The sequence below is a fragment of the Ursus maritimus genome, unplaced genomic scaffold (genome assembly GCF_017311325.1).
Source record: "Ursus maritimus isolate PB19 unplaced genomic scaffold, ASM1731132v1 scaffold_30, whole genome shotgun sequence".
Classification (NCBI taxonomy): domain Eukaryota; kingdom Metazoa; phylum Chordata; class Mammalia; order Carnivora; family Ursidae; genus Ursus; species Ursus maritimus.
The window spans coordinates 11,723,416-11,742,559 of NW_024425564.1; the positions used below are offsets into that span (position 1 = coordinate 11,723,416).

At 51.4% G+C, this 19,144-nt stretch overlaps 3 protein-coding genes across 7 annotated transcripts; 2 read left to right on the forward strand and 1 right to left on the reverse strand.

Annotated features, from left to right (window-relative positions):
* Positions 1-773: 773 nt before the first annotated feature.
* Positions 774-2,217, forward strand: IER3 (immediate early response 3). The gene is made up of 2 exons (XM_040644947.1): positions 774-1,181; positions 1,277-2,217. Exons 1-2 carry the CDS (start codon positions 972-974, stop codon positions 1,535-1,537), a joined length of 471 nt encoding a protein of 156 aa, XP_040500881.1. The 5' UTR covers positions 774-971; the 3' UTR covers positions 1,538-2,217.
* A 363-nt stretch (positions 2,218-2,580) lies between these two features.
* FLOT1 (flotillin 1) lies at positions 2,581-12,700 on the forward strand. Of its 5 annotated transcripts, XR_005838773.1 has the most exons (14): positions 2,581-2,743; positions 3,057-3,113; positions 3,403-3,478; positions 3,566-3,656; positions 3,892-4,035; positions 4,172-4,291; positions 4,380-4,475; positions 4,698-4,850; positions 9,862-10,043; positions 10,223-10,268; positions 10,383-10,520; positions 10,772-10,936; positions 11,130-11,304; positions 12,302-12,700. XR_005838773.1 is itself a non-coding variant. In XM_040644948.1 (13 exons), the coding sequence occupies exons 2-13, from the start codon at positions 3,071-3,073 to the stop codon at positions 12,329-12,331; spliced, it is 1,284 nt and encodes a 427-aa protein (XP_040500882.1). In that variant the 5' UTR covers positions 2,582-2,743; positions 3,057-3,070; the 3' UTR covers positions 12,332-12,700. The 5 variants fall into 5 exon arrangements, 4 of the variants coding, with proteins under 4 accessions (XP_040500883.1, XP_040500884.1, XP_040500882.1 ...); XM_040644948.1 differs by lacking the exon at positions 11,130-11,304 and having other exon boundaries at positions 2,582-2,743; XM_040644949.1 differs by lacking the exons at positions 3,566-3,656; positions 11,130-11,304 and having other exon boundaries at positions 3,345-3,478.
* A 1,557-nt stretch (positions 12,701-14,257) lies between these two features.
* On the reverse strand, positions 14,258-17,947 carry TUBB (tubulin beta class I). The gene is made up of 4 exons (XM_008692913.2): positions 17,707-17,947; positions 16,183-16,291; positions 15,797-15,907; positions 14,258-15,503 (listed from the first exon to the last, which is right to left on the reverse strand). Exons 1-4 carry the CDS (start codon positions 17,761-17,763, stop codon positions 14,446-14,448), a joined length of 1,335 nt encoding a protein of 444 aa, XP_008691135.1. The 5' UTR covers positions 17,764-17,947; the 3' UTR covers positions 14,258-14,445.
* Between the last annotated feature and the right edge of the window lie 1,197 nt (positions 17,948-19,144).

Genomic DNA, 19,144 nt, shown 5'->3' on the forward strand with positions numbered 1-19,144 from the left:
GCAGAATAGGCCACCCCAAAATGGGCCACTTTGGCATGTGAATTATTTTGAACTGAAGGCAGTCAACACCCAGCAGACTCTGGAAAAGCTTTTCGCCTCTCTCCCTTAACTGCCGAAAAGAATTGAGATAGGGGCCTGACCCACAAAGGCAGCGATCACCACAGATACCTTTTATCTGAAAGACTTACCTGCTTGGCAGGGCAAACATCTCTTCTTCTCTCCTGGTGCACTGCCCTCCTCCTTTTGAAGACCCAGGCCCCTGTTCCATTCCCTAGCTCAAGATGGCATGTAACCTCAACTGCCTTTGAATCTCACAGCTTCCTGTAATTAAATCTGTTTCTCCTGTTACTTACAGCAATTTAATTATTAGACCAGCCAAAGAAGCTGGGAGGAAAGAAAGGACGATTTTTCGGCCCCTACAATGTGGTGTGTGCTGAGGCAGGCAGCTTCGTGTCTGTGTGTGCTAGTGTGTCCATCTCTCTGTCTCTGGGCTATTTCTGTAATGATTTTCCTCTTGGGATGTGTGTGTGTTTTCTATGTGTATCTACAAGTGCATGAATGTGAGTGTGTAACTGTAATTCCTTCACTTTGCTGGGTCATTGTCCCAGCATGGCCAGATTTCTTCATGTCAGTCCTCCTGCCTCCCCAGAGACGGGCGGGCGCCCAACCACCTCCTAAGCTATCTGTTGGCCGCTGTCCAGCTACCACATGCCCCGACATGTGCCTGCAGCCGGGGATCTCACCCACCCCACTCACGACTCACACACTCACAAAACACAATTCGGCACCTAGGTTGCACAGGCCAAGTCGCCACCCCCTCTCTTTGCTTAACCGTCGGAATTTCCAGCTTGCTCGGGCCACCACTCCCAGCCGCGGGTGGAGTCGAGAAGGACCCGCCCCATTCTGGGGCACATAATTTGCTCAGCACCGCTGCAGGTCCGCATTCGGCCTTCCGCTCCGCTCCGCGCACGATGTGTCACTCTCGCAGCTCCCTCCCCACTATGACCGTCCTGCGGGCCCCGACCCCCGTCTCCTCCACCAGTCCCGGACCCCGTCGGGGCTCTGGTCCTGAGATCTTCACCTTCGACCCTCTCCCGGAGCCCGCGGTGGCCCCCGCCGCGCGCCCCAGCGCCTCCCGCGGGCATCGGAAGCGCAGCCGTAGGGTCCTCTACCCACGAGTGGTGAGTGTCGTGGAAGTGGGCAGCCGGAGGGGCAGGGGGAACGGCCGGACGCCGGGGTCCTCAGCTAACCTGTCGCCTTTGTTGTCTCTCTTCAGGTCCGGCGCCAGCTGCCAGTCGAGGATCCGAACCCTGCCAAAAGGCTCCTTTTTCTCCTGCTCGCCGTCATCTTCTGCCAGATCCTGATGGCTGAAGAGGGTGTGCCGGCACCGCTGGCCCCGGAGGACGCCCCCAGCGGCGCGTCCCCCGCACCCACCCCGGCGCCCCCAGTCCTCGAGCCTCTTAATCTGACCTCTGAACCCTCGGACTACGCTCTGGACCTCAGCACTTTTCTACAGCAACACCCGGCCGCCTTCTAACCCGGACTCCCCCCCGCCCCCAAAAGAATCCTAAAAACCAAAGAAACACCAGGTGTACCTGGTGCGCGAGAGCGTATCCCAAACTGGGACTTGCGAGGCGACTTAAACTCCCAACACTGCAGCGGAGAAGCCAGCCGAGTCTGGGATGAAACGAGCACCGACACTCCGGGGCTAGGCCGCGTGGGGAAGAGCGTCATTAATTTATTTCTCACTGATCCTAATTAATATTTATATGTATTTATGTATGTCCCCCTAGGTGATGGAGGGGTGTATGTAATATTTATTTTAACTTATGCAGGGGTGTGAGATGTGCCTCCCTGCTGAAAACGCAGAACTCTTGGTATTTGTCGAGCTTTGTGGGAACGGTGGAGGCTGGGCGCCTTGGTTCTCCTTCAGAACGAATGGAAAGGTCCTGATGTGGGAGAGCGCCCGGGCTACGAGTCAAGGATGGTGGCGGGTCGTAGGTTCAGGGGCGGGTGTTCAGTCCTGCAGGATTTCAGCTCCTTGGATCTACTGTGTGAGGCTTTGGCGGACACTGGGGATAAGGTCCTTGGTCTTCGACCTTCTCGAAGTTGCCCCCAAGGGGTGGCTAGGGTGGCGAAGATCGGTGGGCTGTCAGCGGGCGGCTGTGAGGTCGCCCGGTATGTTCTGTGAACACAAATAAAGTCGATATACTGTCAGTAGTCATCTGAATGTATGAATCTTTTCTAGCGGCGATTCCCCACCCCTCCCCGCCTTCGCCCCAAGGACCGGCGGGCGCTCCGCCCCAGGTGACCGGATGCGGTCTATCGTTGCCCAGTGTGCGGTTTTCCCAGTTCCCCCGGGGCAAATCAGAGATGAGGCAATCTCCCCGGCCCCGGGTTGCAGGCCCACGGAGGTCACGTCCCGCTTCCCGGGGCGGAGCTCCTGGCCGGGGAAGGGCGGCGGCGGGGGCGGCCGCTCCCCCAGCAGGCGGGGTAAGCCGCGCAGGCCCGGGGGACGGCAAACGCTAGCGCGGCTTGCCGGGAAAGGGGCGGGCCGAGCGCGCGGGGCGGAGGGTGGCCCGCCGCGGGGGCGGGGTCGCGTCTGCCGCAGCCACAGGGCGCGGCCGGGTGAGGGGCGCGAGCGTCCGCGGGCTTGTTGGAAGGCCGTCCCCACCCCCGGACCGCTGCTCGGCTCCCGGATCCGCTGAGCGCCCTGGCCCGGCCGCCGCCTGCGTGCGGGAAGGTGGGTGGGGAAGGGAGATGTAATCGGACTGCGGAGGAGCGAGGAGGGTGGCGCCAGGTCTGGGGGCCTCTAGGCGCGGGAGAGCTTTATCAGCGGAGAGAGGCACAGTCCTCATCGAAGGCGGGACCGGGCAAGGGGCAGGGAGCGGCCGTAAGCCGGCGTGGGGGAGGGAGCCGCTGGGGATATGTGGGACAGACCCCTGGGTGCGGAAGGGACTGGGCCCTGGTGGCTGGAGATGGGGCGAGACTGACGGGAAAGAGAATATTCGCTCCTGTGGATCCCCCCGCAAAGGCTTTCATTCCTTTTCCCCCAGCTTCAACCTGAGCCATGTTTTTCACCTGCGGCCCAAATGAGGCCATGGTGGTCTCCGGTAAGTAATGTTCTCTTCTCAACCAGTGCCCCCCAAACCCTTGCGGTCCGGCCTCTACCCCTTACCCTTCTCCTTACCAGCTCCCCAGGCCCAGGCCTTCTGTCCATCCCCCCCCCCTCCAGCCCCCAATGGCTGCAAGCCACCCACTTGTGAGTCCCAGTGCCCAGACTGCCTCCCCTCCAGCTCCCAGATTTCCTTGAGGGGATTATCCCCCCCACACTCGTTTTTCAGTCTTCCATATTCTAGCCCTACCCCTACCACTGCAGTTTACTGCCCCTGCACCTTGCAGGTTTCTGCCGAAGCCCCCCAGTCATGGTGGCTGGAGGACGTGTCTTTGTCCTGCCCTGCATCCAGCAAATCCAGAGGTAGGTGGAAAAAGAACCAGGGAAGGGAAACCCCAGTTTTCTCTCTTTTCTTTTTTTCTCACTGTCCACTCCTTCTTTTTCCCATAGGATCTCTCTCAACACACTGACCCTCAATGTCAAGAGTGAAAAGGTTTACACTCGCCATGGGGTCCCCATCTCAGTCACTGGCATTGCCCAGGTGAGGCTTTCAGAGCCTTTCCCCCAGAGTCCATTTCCTCATCACCTTCTTTGTCCCCAGACGTTAAGAATCTTCTGACCATGGCTTTCCCAACCTCTGGCTGCAGAGCAATGTCTCTGCCAAGTCCCCTTCTCCAGGGACTCCCAAGGCACTTGACTCTTCCATTCTCTTCCTGCTTACTACCTGGCTTCACGAGACCTTCACCACACTTTCCCTATCCCTACTCTGGTTACAGGTGAAAATCCAGGGGCAGAACAAGGAGATGTTGGCAGCTGCCTGCCAGATGTTCCTGGGGAAGACGGAGGCTGAGATTGCCCACATTGCACTGGAGACTCTGGAAGGCCACCAGAGGGCTATCATGGCTCACATGACTGTGGAGGTGGGCTTGAGGGCAGGGAAAGATCTGGAAGAGATGCCAGAGTGAGTGGCACCTAAGGACCCAGCTAGTCTGTGGGAGAGAGTAGCCAGAGGACTGAGAGCTTAAGTTCCTCCTTCCCACCATTCTGTTACCCTAGGAAATCTATAAGGACAGGCAGAAATTCTCAGAGCAGGTTTTCAAAGTGGCCTCCTCAGACCTGGTCAACATGGGCATCAGTGTGGTTAGCTACACCCTGAAGGACATTCATGACGATCAGGTAAACTTAGGCGGCCCGTCCTCTCCAGTTCCCCGTTCCCATCTCTTAAACCCTCTGGAGGATTCTGATTGCTGCTTCTCTCTCACAGGACTATTTGCACTCTTTAGGGAAGGCTAGAACAGCGCAAGTCCAAAAAGATGCTCGGATTGGGGAAGCAGAAGCTAAAAGAGATGCTGGGATCCGGGTGAGATAGATTCCACTTGGGGGATCACTTGGTCGCCATGGGCTTTTTGGGTGTGCAGCGGGAGAGGGGATGGAAGGGGCACAACTGAGTGAGGGCTCATAGAGCCGGGTTGGCAGAGGAAGTAGATGAGGCCGCACAGGGGAGTCTGGTGAGGAGCAGGCTTTCCCCACTGGGGCCTTCCTCTCCCTACTCTAACTTCCTCCCTGATCTCTGTGTGGACAGGAAGCCAAAGCTAAGCAGGAAAAGGTGTCTGCTCAGTACCTGAGTGAGATCGAGATGGCCAAGGCGCAGAGAGACTATGAGCTAAAGAAGGCCGCGTATGACATCGAGGTCAACACCCGCCGAGCACAGGCTGACCTGGCCTACCAACTTCAGGTCAGAGCTCTCACACTGGGCAGTTAGTTCCTCTCAAGTCCCCCATCGTAGGCCACCACACTTTCTCATAATCTAACTCTGATCCCTACGTTTCTGACCCAACTCCCCCATAAAAGAAGATTTGGAAGACCTAAGCATTTCAGTTGAAAAGCAAAGTAAAGGCCAAGAAGGGATATGGTCAGTAGGATGGGATCATATGTTTGGGCAGATTGTGCCCTGTGTAAGGGCATCTGGATGAGTGGGTGAAGCAGAGCTAAGATCCAGCCCATCCCCTACACTCACCGCGCTGTGCATGAATGGTGCCGCCTTTTTCTGATATTTCCCTGGGCTCACAGCAGCCCTGGTGATCCAAGAAAGGCAGGAGGAAGGAAAACATGGACTTGGGCTCTGAATCCTGCAAAGTGAGATATGGGCAGCCCTTGTTATTGCAGGGAGGCATGGTCGTCCTCATTGTTTGCAGATTTCTGTATTTGAGAATTCGCCTACTCACTAAAATTTACTCGTGACCCCAGAAACAGTCCCTGTGGCACCTTTGTGATCATGTGCAGACATGCACAGAGCAGTGAAAAATTTGAGTTGCCTGAGGTACAGTTGAGGTTGAACAAGATGTTTTGCCTTCTTGTTTCAGCTCTCATAATGTAAACAGTGTCATTTTCACAGTATATTTACTGCTACATTTTTTGCATTCTTGTACTCTTTGTTGGTGATTTTGCTGTTTAAAACGGCCCCCAAGCGTACTGCTAAAGTGCTGAGTGTTTCTAAGTGCAAGGAGGCTGTGATGTGCCTTAGAGAGAATTTACATGTGTTAGATAAGCGTCTTTCAGGCGTGAGTTGTAGCGCTGTCGGCAGTAACTCCCTTGTTACTGAATCAACGATGTCTGTTACGAAAGGTATCTTTAAACAGAAACACATATAAAGCAAGGATATATACTGATCTGTTGTGAACAGGGGCTCACAGGAACCTAACCGTGTATTTCCCCTAACACCAGAATAAGTGCTTGCTAATTCAGTGTTCATGGTTACTTTATAGAAAGGATCTACCATGAATAATAAGAATCAACTGTACTTCAAGACCTTTACCCAAAGGATAGCAATATTATGAAATTTGTTTTTGCCAAGAGTTGGTATAGGCTTAAAGGATAATGCAGTACAAAACATCTTTAGTTTATGATGTTAAATTCCTGGTGGTATGACAGGTGATGGCGTGCAGCGTGGTGCTTCGCTCCTCGGTGTGGTCTGCCTACCAGCAGCACCAGCAGCACTGTGGAGCTCGTTCGATACAGAATCTCCAGCTCCTGTCCTACTGACTGAATCAGAATCAGCATTGTTTTTTTTAAAGTAGGCTCCGTGCCGACATGGGGCTTGAATGCATGACCCTGAGATCAAGAGTTGCTGGTCTCTCAACTGAGCCAGCCAGGTGCCCCTAGAATCTGCGTTTCAACAGAATGCCTAGGGGATTCATGTACACATTGGAGTTTGAGAAGTATTAACATAGTGGAAACCATTAGCTTCCTGGTCCTTAACCTAAATATACCTTTCCTTATCTGCAAATCAAACGGTTGGGCTGGTGTTGGCTCTGTTCCAACTTTTATCAGTTCTTTATTCTGTGCCAGGCTTTGTGCTAGGTGCTTGGGAAATAAGGATTCATTCAACAAATATCCATTAAGTGCTTACTATGTGCCAAGCATTGTTTTGGAAGTGAGGACGTAAGTATGAATGAGACAGAAAAGATTCCTGCCCTTGTGGAGCTTATAACACAGGAAAGAGCTAGTAAGCAAGTAAGTAATGTTCATAGGTTCTAATTATCTTGTTTAAGTGCCATGAAGGACATATACAGGGTGATGAAAAAAACAGTGGGGGTGATCCAAGAAGGCTTCAGTGAGGAAGTGCTTTATGAGATGAACCTGAAGATGAGAAGGAGCCACAAAGAGTTGTGGGCCAAGAGCATTCTAGGCCAGTGCTGTTCAAATAGAACTTTCTGTGATGATGGAAATGCTGTAAGTCTGTGCTGCGATACTGAGTGCTTGAAATATGGCTTGTGGAACTGTAGCTAGTGAGATGTGACTGACAAACAGAATTTTAGATTTTATTTAATTTTAATTAACTTTAAATATAAATAGCCATATGTGGTTAGGCAGAGGACCACCACGTGCAAAGGCCCTGAGGTAGGAAAGAGCTTGGTGTGTCCCAAGAACAGAGAGGAGGGTTCTGATCCAGTGCGGTTGGTATGCTGTGAGTGAGATGGCGAGGCAGGCAGGGCCAGGTCACATAGGGTTCAGGTGGCCGTGTTGGGAGACTTAGAAGAGAATTCAAAGCCCAGTGGAATGCTGTTGGAGAACTTTAAGCGGGGAGGTGCCATGGTCTAATTTACATTTTTATAAGGATCAGTCTGGCTGCCCTGTGGAGAATTGATTCCCAGAAGAAAGAGAGAAAGCAGGAAGATAAGTTGGAAGCTTTTTCAGAGTGGATGGCTTGAATAAATACAGTTAATTGCACTCCCTCTAAAACCTCACTAAAACCACAAACAGTGATTTTAAAAAAGAAGAAGGTGAAAACAGATGAGAGAATAGGATCAGAAGGAACAGAAAGCCGGAAAGCCATCGTAATCAACTAAGCCAGTGGTACTTTATCAGTGGCGGGCACGATGTGACCATTGAATGCTAAATGCTGACAGCCTCCCCTGCCCGCCTTACCCCATTTGGCCCCCAGACCCTCCATCTTCCAAAGAAGTCATCAGAAGACTGTGCCTAAACATGACCAGTCCAAAGGGAAAGGCTTCCAGCATCCTGAATCAGAGGTTCCTCAGCAGATGACCTGCCCAGATCACCCTAGAGTGAAGCTCAGTCAGCAAGCCTCACCCACATGCCCACAGTTTCCCTTCACTGTCTTAGACCTGGGAGCACTGGGAGCAGGCAGCCAAGGATTACCTGATATATGAGGGAATCCTGCGGTGTTGAAGTCTGAGACTAAAACCACAAACAGCAAAGCAATTTGGAGGATACAGACTATGCAGGGAGAAGAAAGCTTAAAAATTTTTTTTTAATATCCTCAGTGAGATAAGAGAAGAATTCACGGCTAGAAAATCAGGGCATAGAATAGAAAACAAAAAAAGAGCTCTTAGAAATCAGTAAGATGGCAGAAATGAGGGGGGGAAATCACAATGAAGAAATTCTAATGAATCTATGGATTTATTAATCTAATTCTAATAAATTCTAATTGTAATACATTTATTAATCCTAATCTACAGATTCATTAATCTAATAAATCAAGAGAACAAAGAAAATGGGAGGAAAATGACCAGTGGAAAAAATTCTTTTTTTTTTTTTTTTTTTTAAAGATTTTATTTATTTATTTGACAGAGATAGAGACAGCCAGCGAGAGAGGGAACACAAGCAGGTGAGTGGGAGAGGAAGAAGCAGGCTCATAGCAGAGGAGCCTGATGTGGGACTCGATCCCACAACGCGGGGATCACGCCCTGAGCTGAAGGCAGACGCTTAACCGCTGTGCCACCCAGGTGCCCCAAGTGGAAAAAATTCTTAAATGTTTATCTGTTCTGAAAGGTATGACTTTCTAGATTGAAACAGTCCACCAAATGTACATACAATGAATGAAAAACAAACTACCCTGTGAAATTTCAGAACATGGAGAGCAAGGAAAGGATTAAAATATTCCAGAGAGAAAGAACAGATCACAAAGGGTCAGGCATCAAACTGACTTCAGATTTTTCAAGAAGCTGGAAGGCCATGGAGTAATGCCTTCAGAAGTTGGATAGAAAATGAATTCTAACATAGTAACCTGTGCTCAATTTAACTGTCATTCAAATAGGAAGATAGAATAAAAATCTCAGAAAAGCAAGATCTCAAAAAACTTATTGCCCATGTACTTCTTCCAGGGAAGCTACTGGGGGTTATTTAATCAAAAGGTGGGCTTAAGGAGGGGCAGGAAGGGCTCCAATGCAGAGAGTTTCTGCACAGTGAGGGAGAGAGCAACTAGTCTAATCTGGAAGCAGTTTGAAATTTTAGGGTCAGAGACAGCAAAGGGTGCCATATCCAGAAGCACATTTCCTCTGGAGTGAACACATGGGTACAGTAAAGGCAGGGGCATCATCTCTGCTATTGGTAAGACCCGCAGGGATGGTGGTCCATGGCTGAGCCAGAGCTGTGGGGCAGTAAAGAAGCATGTTCCTCTCTGGTACCTCTCCTCACCAAAATCTCGGCAAGAGCCTTCAGATCTCTGTACTCTACAGGAATCAGAAAATGAAATATGCCTGAATAAGAAGAATTCTATATGTACACGTTCCTGTAAATGTTTAGAATGTCCCTGGAAGAAGACTACAGAAGAAGCTGGTCACAGTGGTTGCCTCTGGGGAAAGGAACCAGGTGGTTTGAGGAAATAAGTGGACAGAAACCTTGCTTCTCACTGTCCATTTTTTTCTTTTGAATTTGTATCATATATAAAAGATAAAAATGGAAAAGATACATACACACCCCACCACCACCACCGGAGCCAGTAGGAAGCTGTTGCAGGGAGGGCTGGAGTGATGGTGGCCTACAGGAAGGTTACAGCAGCACAGCTGGAGACAAGCGGATGGCTGAGTGAGGCTGGAGGTGGAAGACAGCCACCATGCATCAGAGCCCTCCAGGAGCTCATACTCTGGAGAGGGACACTGTGGAGAAATGGACTAGTATGGGAGCTCAAGAGAGGGACATGGAGCCTGGCCTGAGGGAGAACAGGGACTGGGTCCAAGCCCCATCCAGCTGTTGATGCTGAGGCTGCTTGGAAAATGTCCTGCCCTTGGTGCTGCCCCTGAGGAGGAGCAGGCCATCCCCCGAGCCCTGATTGGGATCCATATGGGAAATGGACTCCACTGGGCTGGCTGAGCCCACCAGGGACCGATTTCATGTGCCTACTCTATTTTTATATCTCGCCCTGGAGCCCTGACCCTGGCTTCTCTCTGTGGTCCCTGGGAACTTGCCCTTCAGCTCTGAGGTTGAGCATTTCTCCTACCCAGGTTGCCAAAACTAAGCAGCAGATCGAGGAGCAGCGGGTACAGGTGCAGGTGGTGGAGCGGGCCCAGCAGGTGGCAGTGCAGGAACAGGAGATCGCCCGCCGAGAGAAGGAGCTGGAGGCCCGAGTTCGGAAGCCCGCGGAAGCCGAGCGCTACAAGCTGGAGCGCCTGGCTGAGGCAGAGAAGTAAATGCCCCTCCCAGGCCCCATCCTAGTCCTTTACCACCTGGGTGCCCCCATGTGAAGAGCTGAGGCCCTCGCTGCCTGAACTACGGAACTCACGTTACAGGGGCCTGTGTCTCCCCAGCGGGGCCTGCCTTTTGCCCTTCCTCAGCCCCTCCCTCCACTTCCCTTTCTGTGCCCAGGTCCCAGCTGATTATGCAGGCTGAGGCCGAAGCTGAGTCTGTGAGGGTGAGTTCAGAGGTGGCTCTTGGCTTGTGGAGTGAGTGCGGGTTGCTGTTGGAGCTGGGGTTTCTCGTCCTCAACTACAGCCATCAGTACCACAGTTTCCTGTACCATTCTCAGATGCGTGGGGAGGCCGAGGCCTTTGCCATAGGGGCTCGAGCCCGGGCCGAGGCCGAGCAGATGGCCAAGAAGGCAGAAGCATTCCAGCTGTACCAGGAGGCAGCTCAGCTGGACATGCTGCTGGAGAAGCTGCCCCAGGTCTGGAGGTTGTGTGGGCACCAGGAGAGGAACAGAACCAGAGAATGTAGGGTGGGGGGAAATGAGGGGCTTGGGGAGACCCAGGCTGGAGGACTGGAAATTTGGGGTGGGAATTATAAGCCAGTGACTGAAGTGAGGAAGGATGATCCTTACAAAGTGAAGAAGATAACAATCTTGAAGCCCAGGGTGAGGTGTTTTAGGAGGGGCGTAGTCAGACCACAGGTGCTGAGTGGGCCTCTCTCACCTACCAGGTGGCAGAGGAGATCAGTGGTCCCTTGACCTCAGCCAATAAGATCACATTGGTGTCCAGTGGAGGTGGGACCGTGGGGGCGGCCAAAGTGACCGGGGAAGTACTAGACATCCTGAGCCGCCTGCCAGAGAGTGTGGAGAGACTCACCGGCGTCAGCATCTCCCAGGTGAGGGTCTCTAGGGTGGGAGCTGCGGATTTTCTGTGAATTTCTGGGTTCCGGGGGCACGTGATGCGTAGGCCTAGTACTGGACCGGCACCGAGGAAGCTCGGGAGCATTGACATTTTTGCTTTCTGTATGCTAGACACAGTGCCGAGCTGCTGCTGCTGCTGCTTTTAAAGATCTTACTCATTTATTTCAGAGAGAGAAAGCATGAGTAGGGGGAGGGAGAGACGGTGAAACAGACTCCCCGCTGCGCAGGGAGCCTGATGCCAGGCTCCATCCCAGGTCCCCGGGATCATGACCTGAGCCGAAGGCAGACACGTAACCAACTGAGCCACCCAGACGCCCCTCGGTGCTAAACTTCTACACAAATGGTTGGTTTTTTTAAATCAAACTGTCCTTTGGGTATATAGTATTTTATAAAGTAAAGAAACCGTTTTCAGTATGTTAAGGAACTGTGGCCCTGTCAAACAGCTGGTAAAGCTAGACTTCAAACCCAGGCTGACTGTCCTCTAGAGCCTCGTGGTTGCCCCACTAGTACAAGGAACTGGTTGCAGCCTGTTGACCATTAATTCCAAAGGCATCTCACTGCTTTTCTTGGTGCCTGTTGATTCACGGATAGGTGATGCTAGAGGTCAGAGAGCAGGCTCTGGGGCCACGGTGTTATGGTGTGAGTCCTGGCTCCAGTGCGTGCTAGCTGCGACCTTAGACAAGTTAGCTAGTTCTCTGTGCCTCTCTCCTCACCTTAAAATCAGGTGGTTAATAGCATCTACTCTATTGAATTGTTAAGGGGATTAGATGAGTAAGTATTTGCAGTGTTTAGGACAAGTGCCTGGCATATACTATATATGAGTGTGCTTAAAAAAAACTTACGTAGAGGCGCCTGGGTCGCTCAGTCGGTTAAGCGTCCAACTCTTGGTTAGGGCTCAGGTCATGATCTCAGGGTCCTGGGATGGGCCTGCGTTGGGCTCTGCGCTCAGTGCAGAGTCTGCTTGTCCCTCTCCCTCCCCCCTCTGTTCCTCCCCCGATTTGTGCACATTCTAAGTACCTTCTTAAAAAACATCACACATGTAAGTGAAAGCAGTAGACCGTAACAGTGACCTTCAAGCTGGGTTCCTTGGATCCCTCTTAAGGCTGGCATTGAAAGCACGGAAAGATTAGGAGCTAAGAAGGGTCTGTGCTGGCAAGGCCCTAGCCCCCTCCACTCCTCTTCAGTGATTTGTGCTGTACATGGGTCCTAATGACTGCTTGACAAGAGGGTATGATAGACTCCTGGAAATGCATGTGCTCCCTGCAGCCCTCATCCAAATGGGGAGCTGGGAGAAGAGGGTACATGGTTCCCGAGTGTCATCACTGTTGTCTTTTTACCAGGTTAACCACAAGCCTTTGCGAACAGCTTGAGCCATCCTTCACCAATGCCTAGCTTCATGGTTGCCAGAATGGTCCCACTACTGCATGCACAACGGCCTTCCCTGAGCATCTCCTTGCCAAATAGCCTGTGCCTTGCCTTGGAGGGTAAGGGTTGCTCTTCCCAACCCCACATTGCCAAGACTACCAGTCCCCAGGGGTTCCATGCCCGCCTTCTGATTATCCTGCTCATCCCCAGTTTAACTTCCTAATTAGACTGTGCGCACCTATTGTCTAGAATTTTCCTGACCAAAACTGAGGGATGGCCTGGAGGTTCTCAACTTTTGTCAAATCAATTGCTGTTAAAAAGTACTAATACTGATGAACAATTAACTTAATAAAGTAGAACTCATTCAAAATGAATACTGGAATGTAGCTTATTCCCTTCATTCAAGACATTTCAGAATGGGAGAAGTTACCTTGTACAATTTTTTTTTCTGCATAAGTTGGTTATAGGCAGAAAAGCATGCTGAAATGGAATTAGTGGTGAGAATTGAACTAGTCCCCAGAATTACTGAAAATAGGGCCACGGAAAATTAGACTTAAATTTCCAGGGTAGCTCTGAGACTTACTTTCTGTTCTTAGAAGCATGTTGTATTAGGTGCAAGTGTTACTTTAGAGTGGGACCATTAAGTGATATTCCCCATTGGTTTATCTTTCCGTTATGTTTACTGAGAAAATCCCAAAGGGTAAGAGAAAACAGCAGGTACCATAACCCAAATGAACCCTAGATGTAGTTTAAATAGATTGCTAGTTAACTGGTTTTTGGTTCAGTACATCTGGGTAGGCCTGAAGATCTGCATTTCTACAAGTTTCAAGAGGATGTTGATGGTCTGGGAACCACTTATGCCCTACTTAACATTCATCTCAATTCCCGTTTCTGTCCATTGATCCTGTATCTGAGCCTAGGCCTACCCCAGTTATTGAGGCTAGTAGTGAAGGTGGTGGGGTGGTTTGGGTACCAGGGTTAAGATATGAGGGTCAGTTAAGTATAAGGATATTCTCGTCAGTTTATAGGGAGCAAAGTGTATGTGTAGCTGACCTTGAGCCTCATGTATCCACTGGTAGTCTTTCCCTTTTTTTCAGTTGTCATTTATTTTTGGCTCTTGGGGCGATGTTATCTTTTCAATATGAAAAAAAGCAAGTTCAACACAAAATAGAAATTTGAAGTGTAGGACAGGATGAAGCCAAGGGCAGGGGAGAGAATAGCAAAAGGAAGAAATGAGATGTTGCCAAAGATGGAGGGTCTCCTTGTCCCCTCTCTGGAAGAATGGTTCAGAAGATTTAGGTGGCAATACACACCTTTCCATGTATACACAGCAGAGCTGGGTGTTTGCTAAGAAAAGGTGGGGATAGGGAGGGCCTTTCTGGAGGCTAGTCCCTCTTCCCTTTTGGCCCCTTTCTCCAACCAGGGGAAAAAGAAGGAATCCAACATATGAAGGAGGTTGTGTAGGAAAGGGAAGGATCCTGCTCAAGAGAGTGGGGCAGACCCTGCAAAAGAAACAGCTCAGGACAGAGCCTGGAAGAAGACTACAAATAGAGATAATACTGTCAACACCTCTCCTGAAGCTGAGAGAGGAGCAAGGAAATTCAGATTCAACAGCTCGGATATCCCTCTCCAAAACTGCTCTAGAATAGAAAACCCTACCCCTTCCTCATAGGTACCTCTACTGCTATGAGGTAGCTTGGTTTCCTTTCCCCTGGGCTAGCACACGGGCTTAGGATGGTGGCCATCTACTGGGTTTTCAGCACATGGTTCTAAATGGGATCTGATGAGACCCAGCTTCTTGGAGAATTATCTTAAAAAATACGGGAAATATCAGCTGGACAGATGTGAGAAGTGGACACCAAAAGGAATTACAGGGTTACCCAGCATGGCAGAAATCTAGGTTTCCCAGAGCGGAAGAGAGGAGACATTCAACAAACAACAAGTATTTATTGAGCGCCTATTATGTGCCAGGCACTGTTTTAGGACCCCCCCCTCCAAAAAAGGAGAAAAAACAAAACAAAATGAGACAGGCAGAAAATGCAATTCTGAGGGAGAGGACAGGGGCAGCTGAGGAAGGCGGCTGAGGGAACGGAGAAGCCTGAGGTGATGGTGCTCTGCCTTAGGCCTCCTCTTCGGCCTCCTCACCGAAATCCTCCTCTTCCTCTGCGGTGGCATCTTGGTACTGCTGGTACTCGGACACCAGGTCGTTCATGTTGCTCTCGGCCTCGGTGAACTCCATCTCGTCCATGCCCTCACCTGTGTACCAGTGGAGGAAGGCCTTGCGCCGGAACATGGCAGTGAACTGCTCTGAGATGCGCTTGAAGAGCTCCTGGATGGCTGTGCTATTTCCTATGAAGGTGACTGCCATCTTGAGGCCACGAGGTGGGATGTCGCAGACTGCCGTCTTGACATTGTTGGGGATCCATTCTACGAAGTAGCTGCTGTTCTTGTTCTGCACGTTGAGCATCTGCTCATCTACCTCCTTCATGGACATGCGCCCACGGAAGACAGCAGCCACAGTGAGGTAACGGCCATGGCGGGGGTCACAGGCAGCCATCATGTTCTTGGCATCAAAGACCTGCTGGGTGAGTTCAGGCACAGTGAGGGCCCGATACTGCTGGCTTCCACGGCTGGTCAGAGGTGCAAAGCCAGGCATGAAGAAGTGGAGACGTGGGAAGGGCACCATGTTGACAGCTAGCTTGCGGAGGTCAGCATTGAGCTGACCAGGGAAGCGGAGGCAGGTGGTGACACCGCTCATGGTGGCTGAGACGAGGTGGTTCAGGTCCCCGTAGGTTGGCGTGGTCAGCTTGAGAGTGCGGAAGCAGATGTCGTAAAGGGCCTCGTTGTCAATGCAGTAGGTCTCATCTGTGTTCTCTACCAACTGATGGACAGAGAGGGTGGCATTGTAGGGCTCGACCACAGTGTCAGACACTTTGGGTGAGGGGACCACACTGAAGGTGTTCATGATGCGGTCGGGATACTCTTCTCGGATCTTGCTGATGAGCAAGGTGCCCATTCCAGAGCCTGTGCCCCCACCCAGTGAGTGGGTCAGCTGGAAGCCCTGCAGGCAGTCACAGCTCTCGGCCTCCTTCCTCACCACATCCAGGACTGAGTCAACCAGCTCAGCCCCCTCTGTATAGTGGCCCTTGGCCCAGTTGTTGCCTGCCCCGGACTGACCTGGAATGGGGTCAGAGGCAAGCTTGATTAGTAAAGCATGAGAGATACAGGACCAAATTTCCACTTTTCAACTTTTGGAATAATGTACACAAATGCGCATTCTCTCTCACTCATCTGTGACACATCCCTACCCTATTATCATCTAGGGCAGTCACTACCAACACCCTGCATTAGAGATTTCAGAACACAGCCCTGGATAAGCACTCCAGTGTAACAATTGTCTCCTAGCCCTTGCTGTCTCCTTTACTCAAATACACTGAACAGTACTAGCTACTAATATGTGCATAACTCACCAAAAACAAAGTTGTCTGGTCTGAATATCTGCCCAAAAGGACCTGAGCGAACAGAGTCCATGGTCCCGGGTTCTAGATCCACCAAGATAGCACGAGGAACATATTTGCCACCTATATGGAAGAAAAGAGAGTAAAAATTGGCAAAGGGGATCAATTGGGGCTGGGAGACAGCCAGGGACCCTAACTTGTGATTCCAAGTGCGGCCACCAGGGGGCAGAAGAGCCAATCTTTTGCCCCAGGGTGGGCAATCAAATCAAGAACGCCTTTAAAAAAGAAAGTATAGATACATCCAAAGGTGGTTAATAGGTCCTCCAGGGCTGGAAAAGAGACCCCCAGAGAAGCAGAAGAGGAGATAGGCCCCCAGCTTCCGGGGCTCCCAACCTCACCTGTAGCTTCATTGTAGTACACGGAGATGCGATCCAGCTGCAGGTCGCTGTCGCCGTGGTAGGTTCCGGTGGGGTCGATGCCGTGTTCATCACTGATCACCTCCCAGAACTGCGGAGGGACAGCAGTGAGACTTCCTTAGCTCTGGTCCCAGCCAATTATGCCCACCCGACCTACGCATTTTAATCCCAGACACGCCCGTGGTGAGCCTGGTTCTAGCGCCTGGCATTCCCTCTGCCTGCCTGCCACGCCCTTCCACCGGACACCCGCAACCCCAAGGAAGCCGCAGCTTTCACTGCTTGGAATGCGAGACGAGGTGTAGCTGGGGAGGCCCGGGGATCCCAGGAAACTGCGGGGTGGGAGTGTGAAGGGAGGGGGATGGAGGCGGCCCGCCAGACGGGGGGAGCACACCTCCCCCCTGCGTACAATGGCCGGGGGTTGAGACCGCTGCAGCAATCGACCACCCCTCTCCACCCCGCCCTCCACGTGACTGCGGCGCCCGCGCCCGCGGTGCCACTGACAAAGGGAGGCGTCGCGCGTGGGCGGGGGCGTGGCGTGCATTCAGCCCGCGAGAGGCGGGGCTCGGCTTCGGCTAGGGCGCCCCCAGCGGGCCGGCAGCGCCGCATTGTCCCGGCGCGCCAGGGGCGCCCGGCCCCGCCCTTCTGCTACAACGTAGCAGCGGCACTTCCTCCCTGCCCTTCCCCCGCTACACTGTAACCGCGCGAAAAGAAAAAAAAAGAAAGAAAGGAAAAGAAAAAAGAAAAACCATCCCCCACCCCCCACCTTGTCCTCAGAATTTTCTTCCTTTGCTAGCTTTTCACCCCTTGCTTTAAATAAGGATTCTTTCTCCCACCGTTCAGTCCTGAGGGACCCTTTAAAGAAAAGGACCCTCCTGCCCTCTTTCTCCATATCGGCTCACGCCCTAAAAGGGTCTCTTTACGGGAGATGGAAATAAAATTAATCCAGCGGCTTTTAGTCTTCCATCCCCCAAAGAACTACGGGACCGCCCCTTGGGAATCGCGGGCGCGCGAGATGCCTATCTTTTGGGAAGGGTACCGCGCAGCGCAGCCCAACCTGGCGCACCGCGTCCCCCACCCCACGGTGGGATCCGGGCTCCCTTCAGCCGTCGCCCAGCCTCGCCCCTTCCCCCTCCGGCGAAGCCCAGCCAAGAGGGATGCACATGGGGGAAACCTCGCCTCGCTTTGTCTCGGACCGTTTCCGCATCTCCCTCCCTCCGCGGTCCTCGGACCGTTACAACACTTTCAAGTAAAATCTTACAGAATCAGTCTTCCCACCGCCAAACCCGAAAGGTCCTTAATAGCGTCCCCAAAATGAGCCAACCAAGGCTAATTCCCCCATTTTTCAAAAACAAATTCTAGCTACAAACGTCTGTTATAGAAAACAAAATTTTGAGGGGCAAAGCTTGACTATGGATGGTATGCAAATATATATCACAACCATTCATCATTTATCTGGATTTTTTTTCTTCTCAAAAGAAATATAGTTAAGAGGTTTAAAATCCTTACCTTGGCACCGATCTGGTTGCCACACTGACCGGCCTGGATGTGCACGATTTCCCTCATTGTTAAAATTTATGTTAATTTTTTTGCTCGCCTCAAAGTGTGTACGGGGCAAGAAAATGATATGGAATTTTTTTCTATACTGCTAATCGCAGGCTGGAAGGATGGGACGTGTCCCGGAGGCTGGAGCAGCGAGGTCCGAACGCAGCGGCAGAAGGGTTCTGAGAGGGAGAAAAGAGAGGGGAGGGCGAACGAGGGAAGGCGGGAAGGGCGGGGCGCGCGTGCGCCTAGGCTGGGAGGCGGGAGAACGCGCCCCGCGCCTCGGTCGGGAGACAAAGCCTCATCGAGGCTGGACCTGATTAGTCAATGCCAGTCACGTATAAGACGTCCATTGGTCTCTGCTCGGACGGACGAACGCAGGCCTCACTGGGAGTTGTAGTCCTCCATTGTTGTCCACGCTGCAAAATGAAGGGAGGGATGGGTGGATGCTGGGTTTTTGGTTTTGGGTTTTTTTTTTTAAGGTTTTTTGTTTGTTTATGAAAAATGATCTTGCGCAAGTTTTCTTTCCCTTATGCCTGAGTTTTTTGTACTAAAAGGGAGTAGTTTTCGGGGATACAGGAATTGGGAACCCCAGGGTGCCAGGCGTTGGAAGGTGGAGTGGGCACGCCCTGAATGCTCCCTGCTGCGGTAGCTCTTGGGAAGACAGGGCTGCTGAGCTCAGCGAAAACTGGGGAGAAATGCGGCACCCTGGTCCGCTATCTAACAGCTGGTCCTTTGGTGACCCAAGACCTGAATCCAGTAAACCGCTGCTCCCCCAGATAGGAAGAAAGAGGGGACTGCCCTCCTATTTTCTTGGAAGTTTTCTAGTGATAGTGTTTAATTTAGAAAGAGAAACAAAAGTGCAGCAATGACTTTTCAGAATAGAGATGTAATTGTCCGAGGGTGTGTTCAGAGTAAGTTGAACGGTTTAGAAAAACTGGTATCTGGAGTCTGTGAACTCAGAAGTTTCTGTCCAATGTAAGGGGTTCTGGACCTTAGAGCAGCATTTAAGACACTGCTTTTATCAGAGAACTATGGGATGAAGTGCCTGAATTTCAGTGCCTTCCAGCCTGCCTCTCTAGACATTTTGGTGAAAGTGTTTTTCAGTTTGCTGAATTCACTGAATAGGTGGCTAGCGGTTGCAATCTTTCAAAAGCCTCAGGATTGAAACAAAAGAGGGGGGCTAGCGGTTGCAATCTTTCAAAAGCCTCAGGATTGAAACAAAAGAGGGGGGCCCATGGGAGAAAATACAATGGGCTCAAGTCAGAGTGGTGTGCTTCTTAGGGTTTAATTCATTCGATAGATACTAAGTGCCCACCAATCCAGAAGCTAGGGATATAAAATGAGTAAAAATGGGTTCCCCAGTCTTCAGGATTTTGCAATTTGATGGGAAGTGTGTAAACAA

Excerpts from the sequence above, each read along its gene's own strand:
- TUBB (XM_008692913.2), bottom strand. The coding sequence starts at position 17,763 with ATGAGGGAAATCGTGCACATCCAGGCCGGTCAGTGTGGCAACCAGATC. Across the intron at positions 16,292-17,706 it reads GCAACCAGATCGGTGCCAAG|TTCTGGGAGGTGATCAGTGA; the intron begins GTAAGGATTTTA and ends GTCCCTCCGCAG. Across the intron at positions 15,504-15,796 it reads ACCAGACAACTTTGTTTTTG|GTCAGTCCGGGGCAGGCAAC; the intron begins GTGAGTTATGCA and ends ACCCCATTCCAG.
- FLOT1 (XM_040644948.1), top strand. The coding sequence starts at position 3,071 with ATGTTTTTCACCTGCGGCCCAAATGAGGCCATGGTGGTCTCCG. Across the intron at positions 4,476-4,697 it reads AAAGAGATGCTGGGATCCGG|GAAGCCAAAGCTAAGCAGGA; the intron begins GTGAGATAGATT and ends CTGTGTGGACAG. Across the intron at positions 4,851-9,861 it reads ACCTGGCCTACCAACTTCAG|GTTGCCAAAACTAAGCAGCA; the intron begins GTCAGAGCTCTC and ends TCTCCTACCCAG.
- IER3 (XM_040644947.1), top strand. The coding sequence starts at position 972 with ATGTGTCACTCTCGCAGCTCCCTCCCCACTATGACCGTCCTGCGGGCC. Across the intron at positions 1,182-1,276 it reads GGGTCCTCTACCCACGAGTG|GTCCGGCGCCAGCTGCCAGT; the intron begins GTGAGTGTCGTG and ends GTCTCTCTTCAG.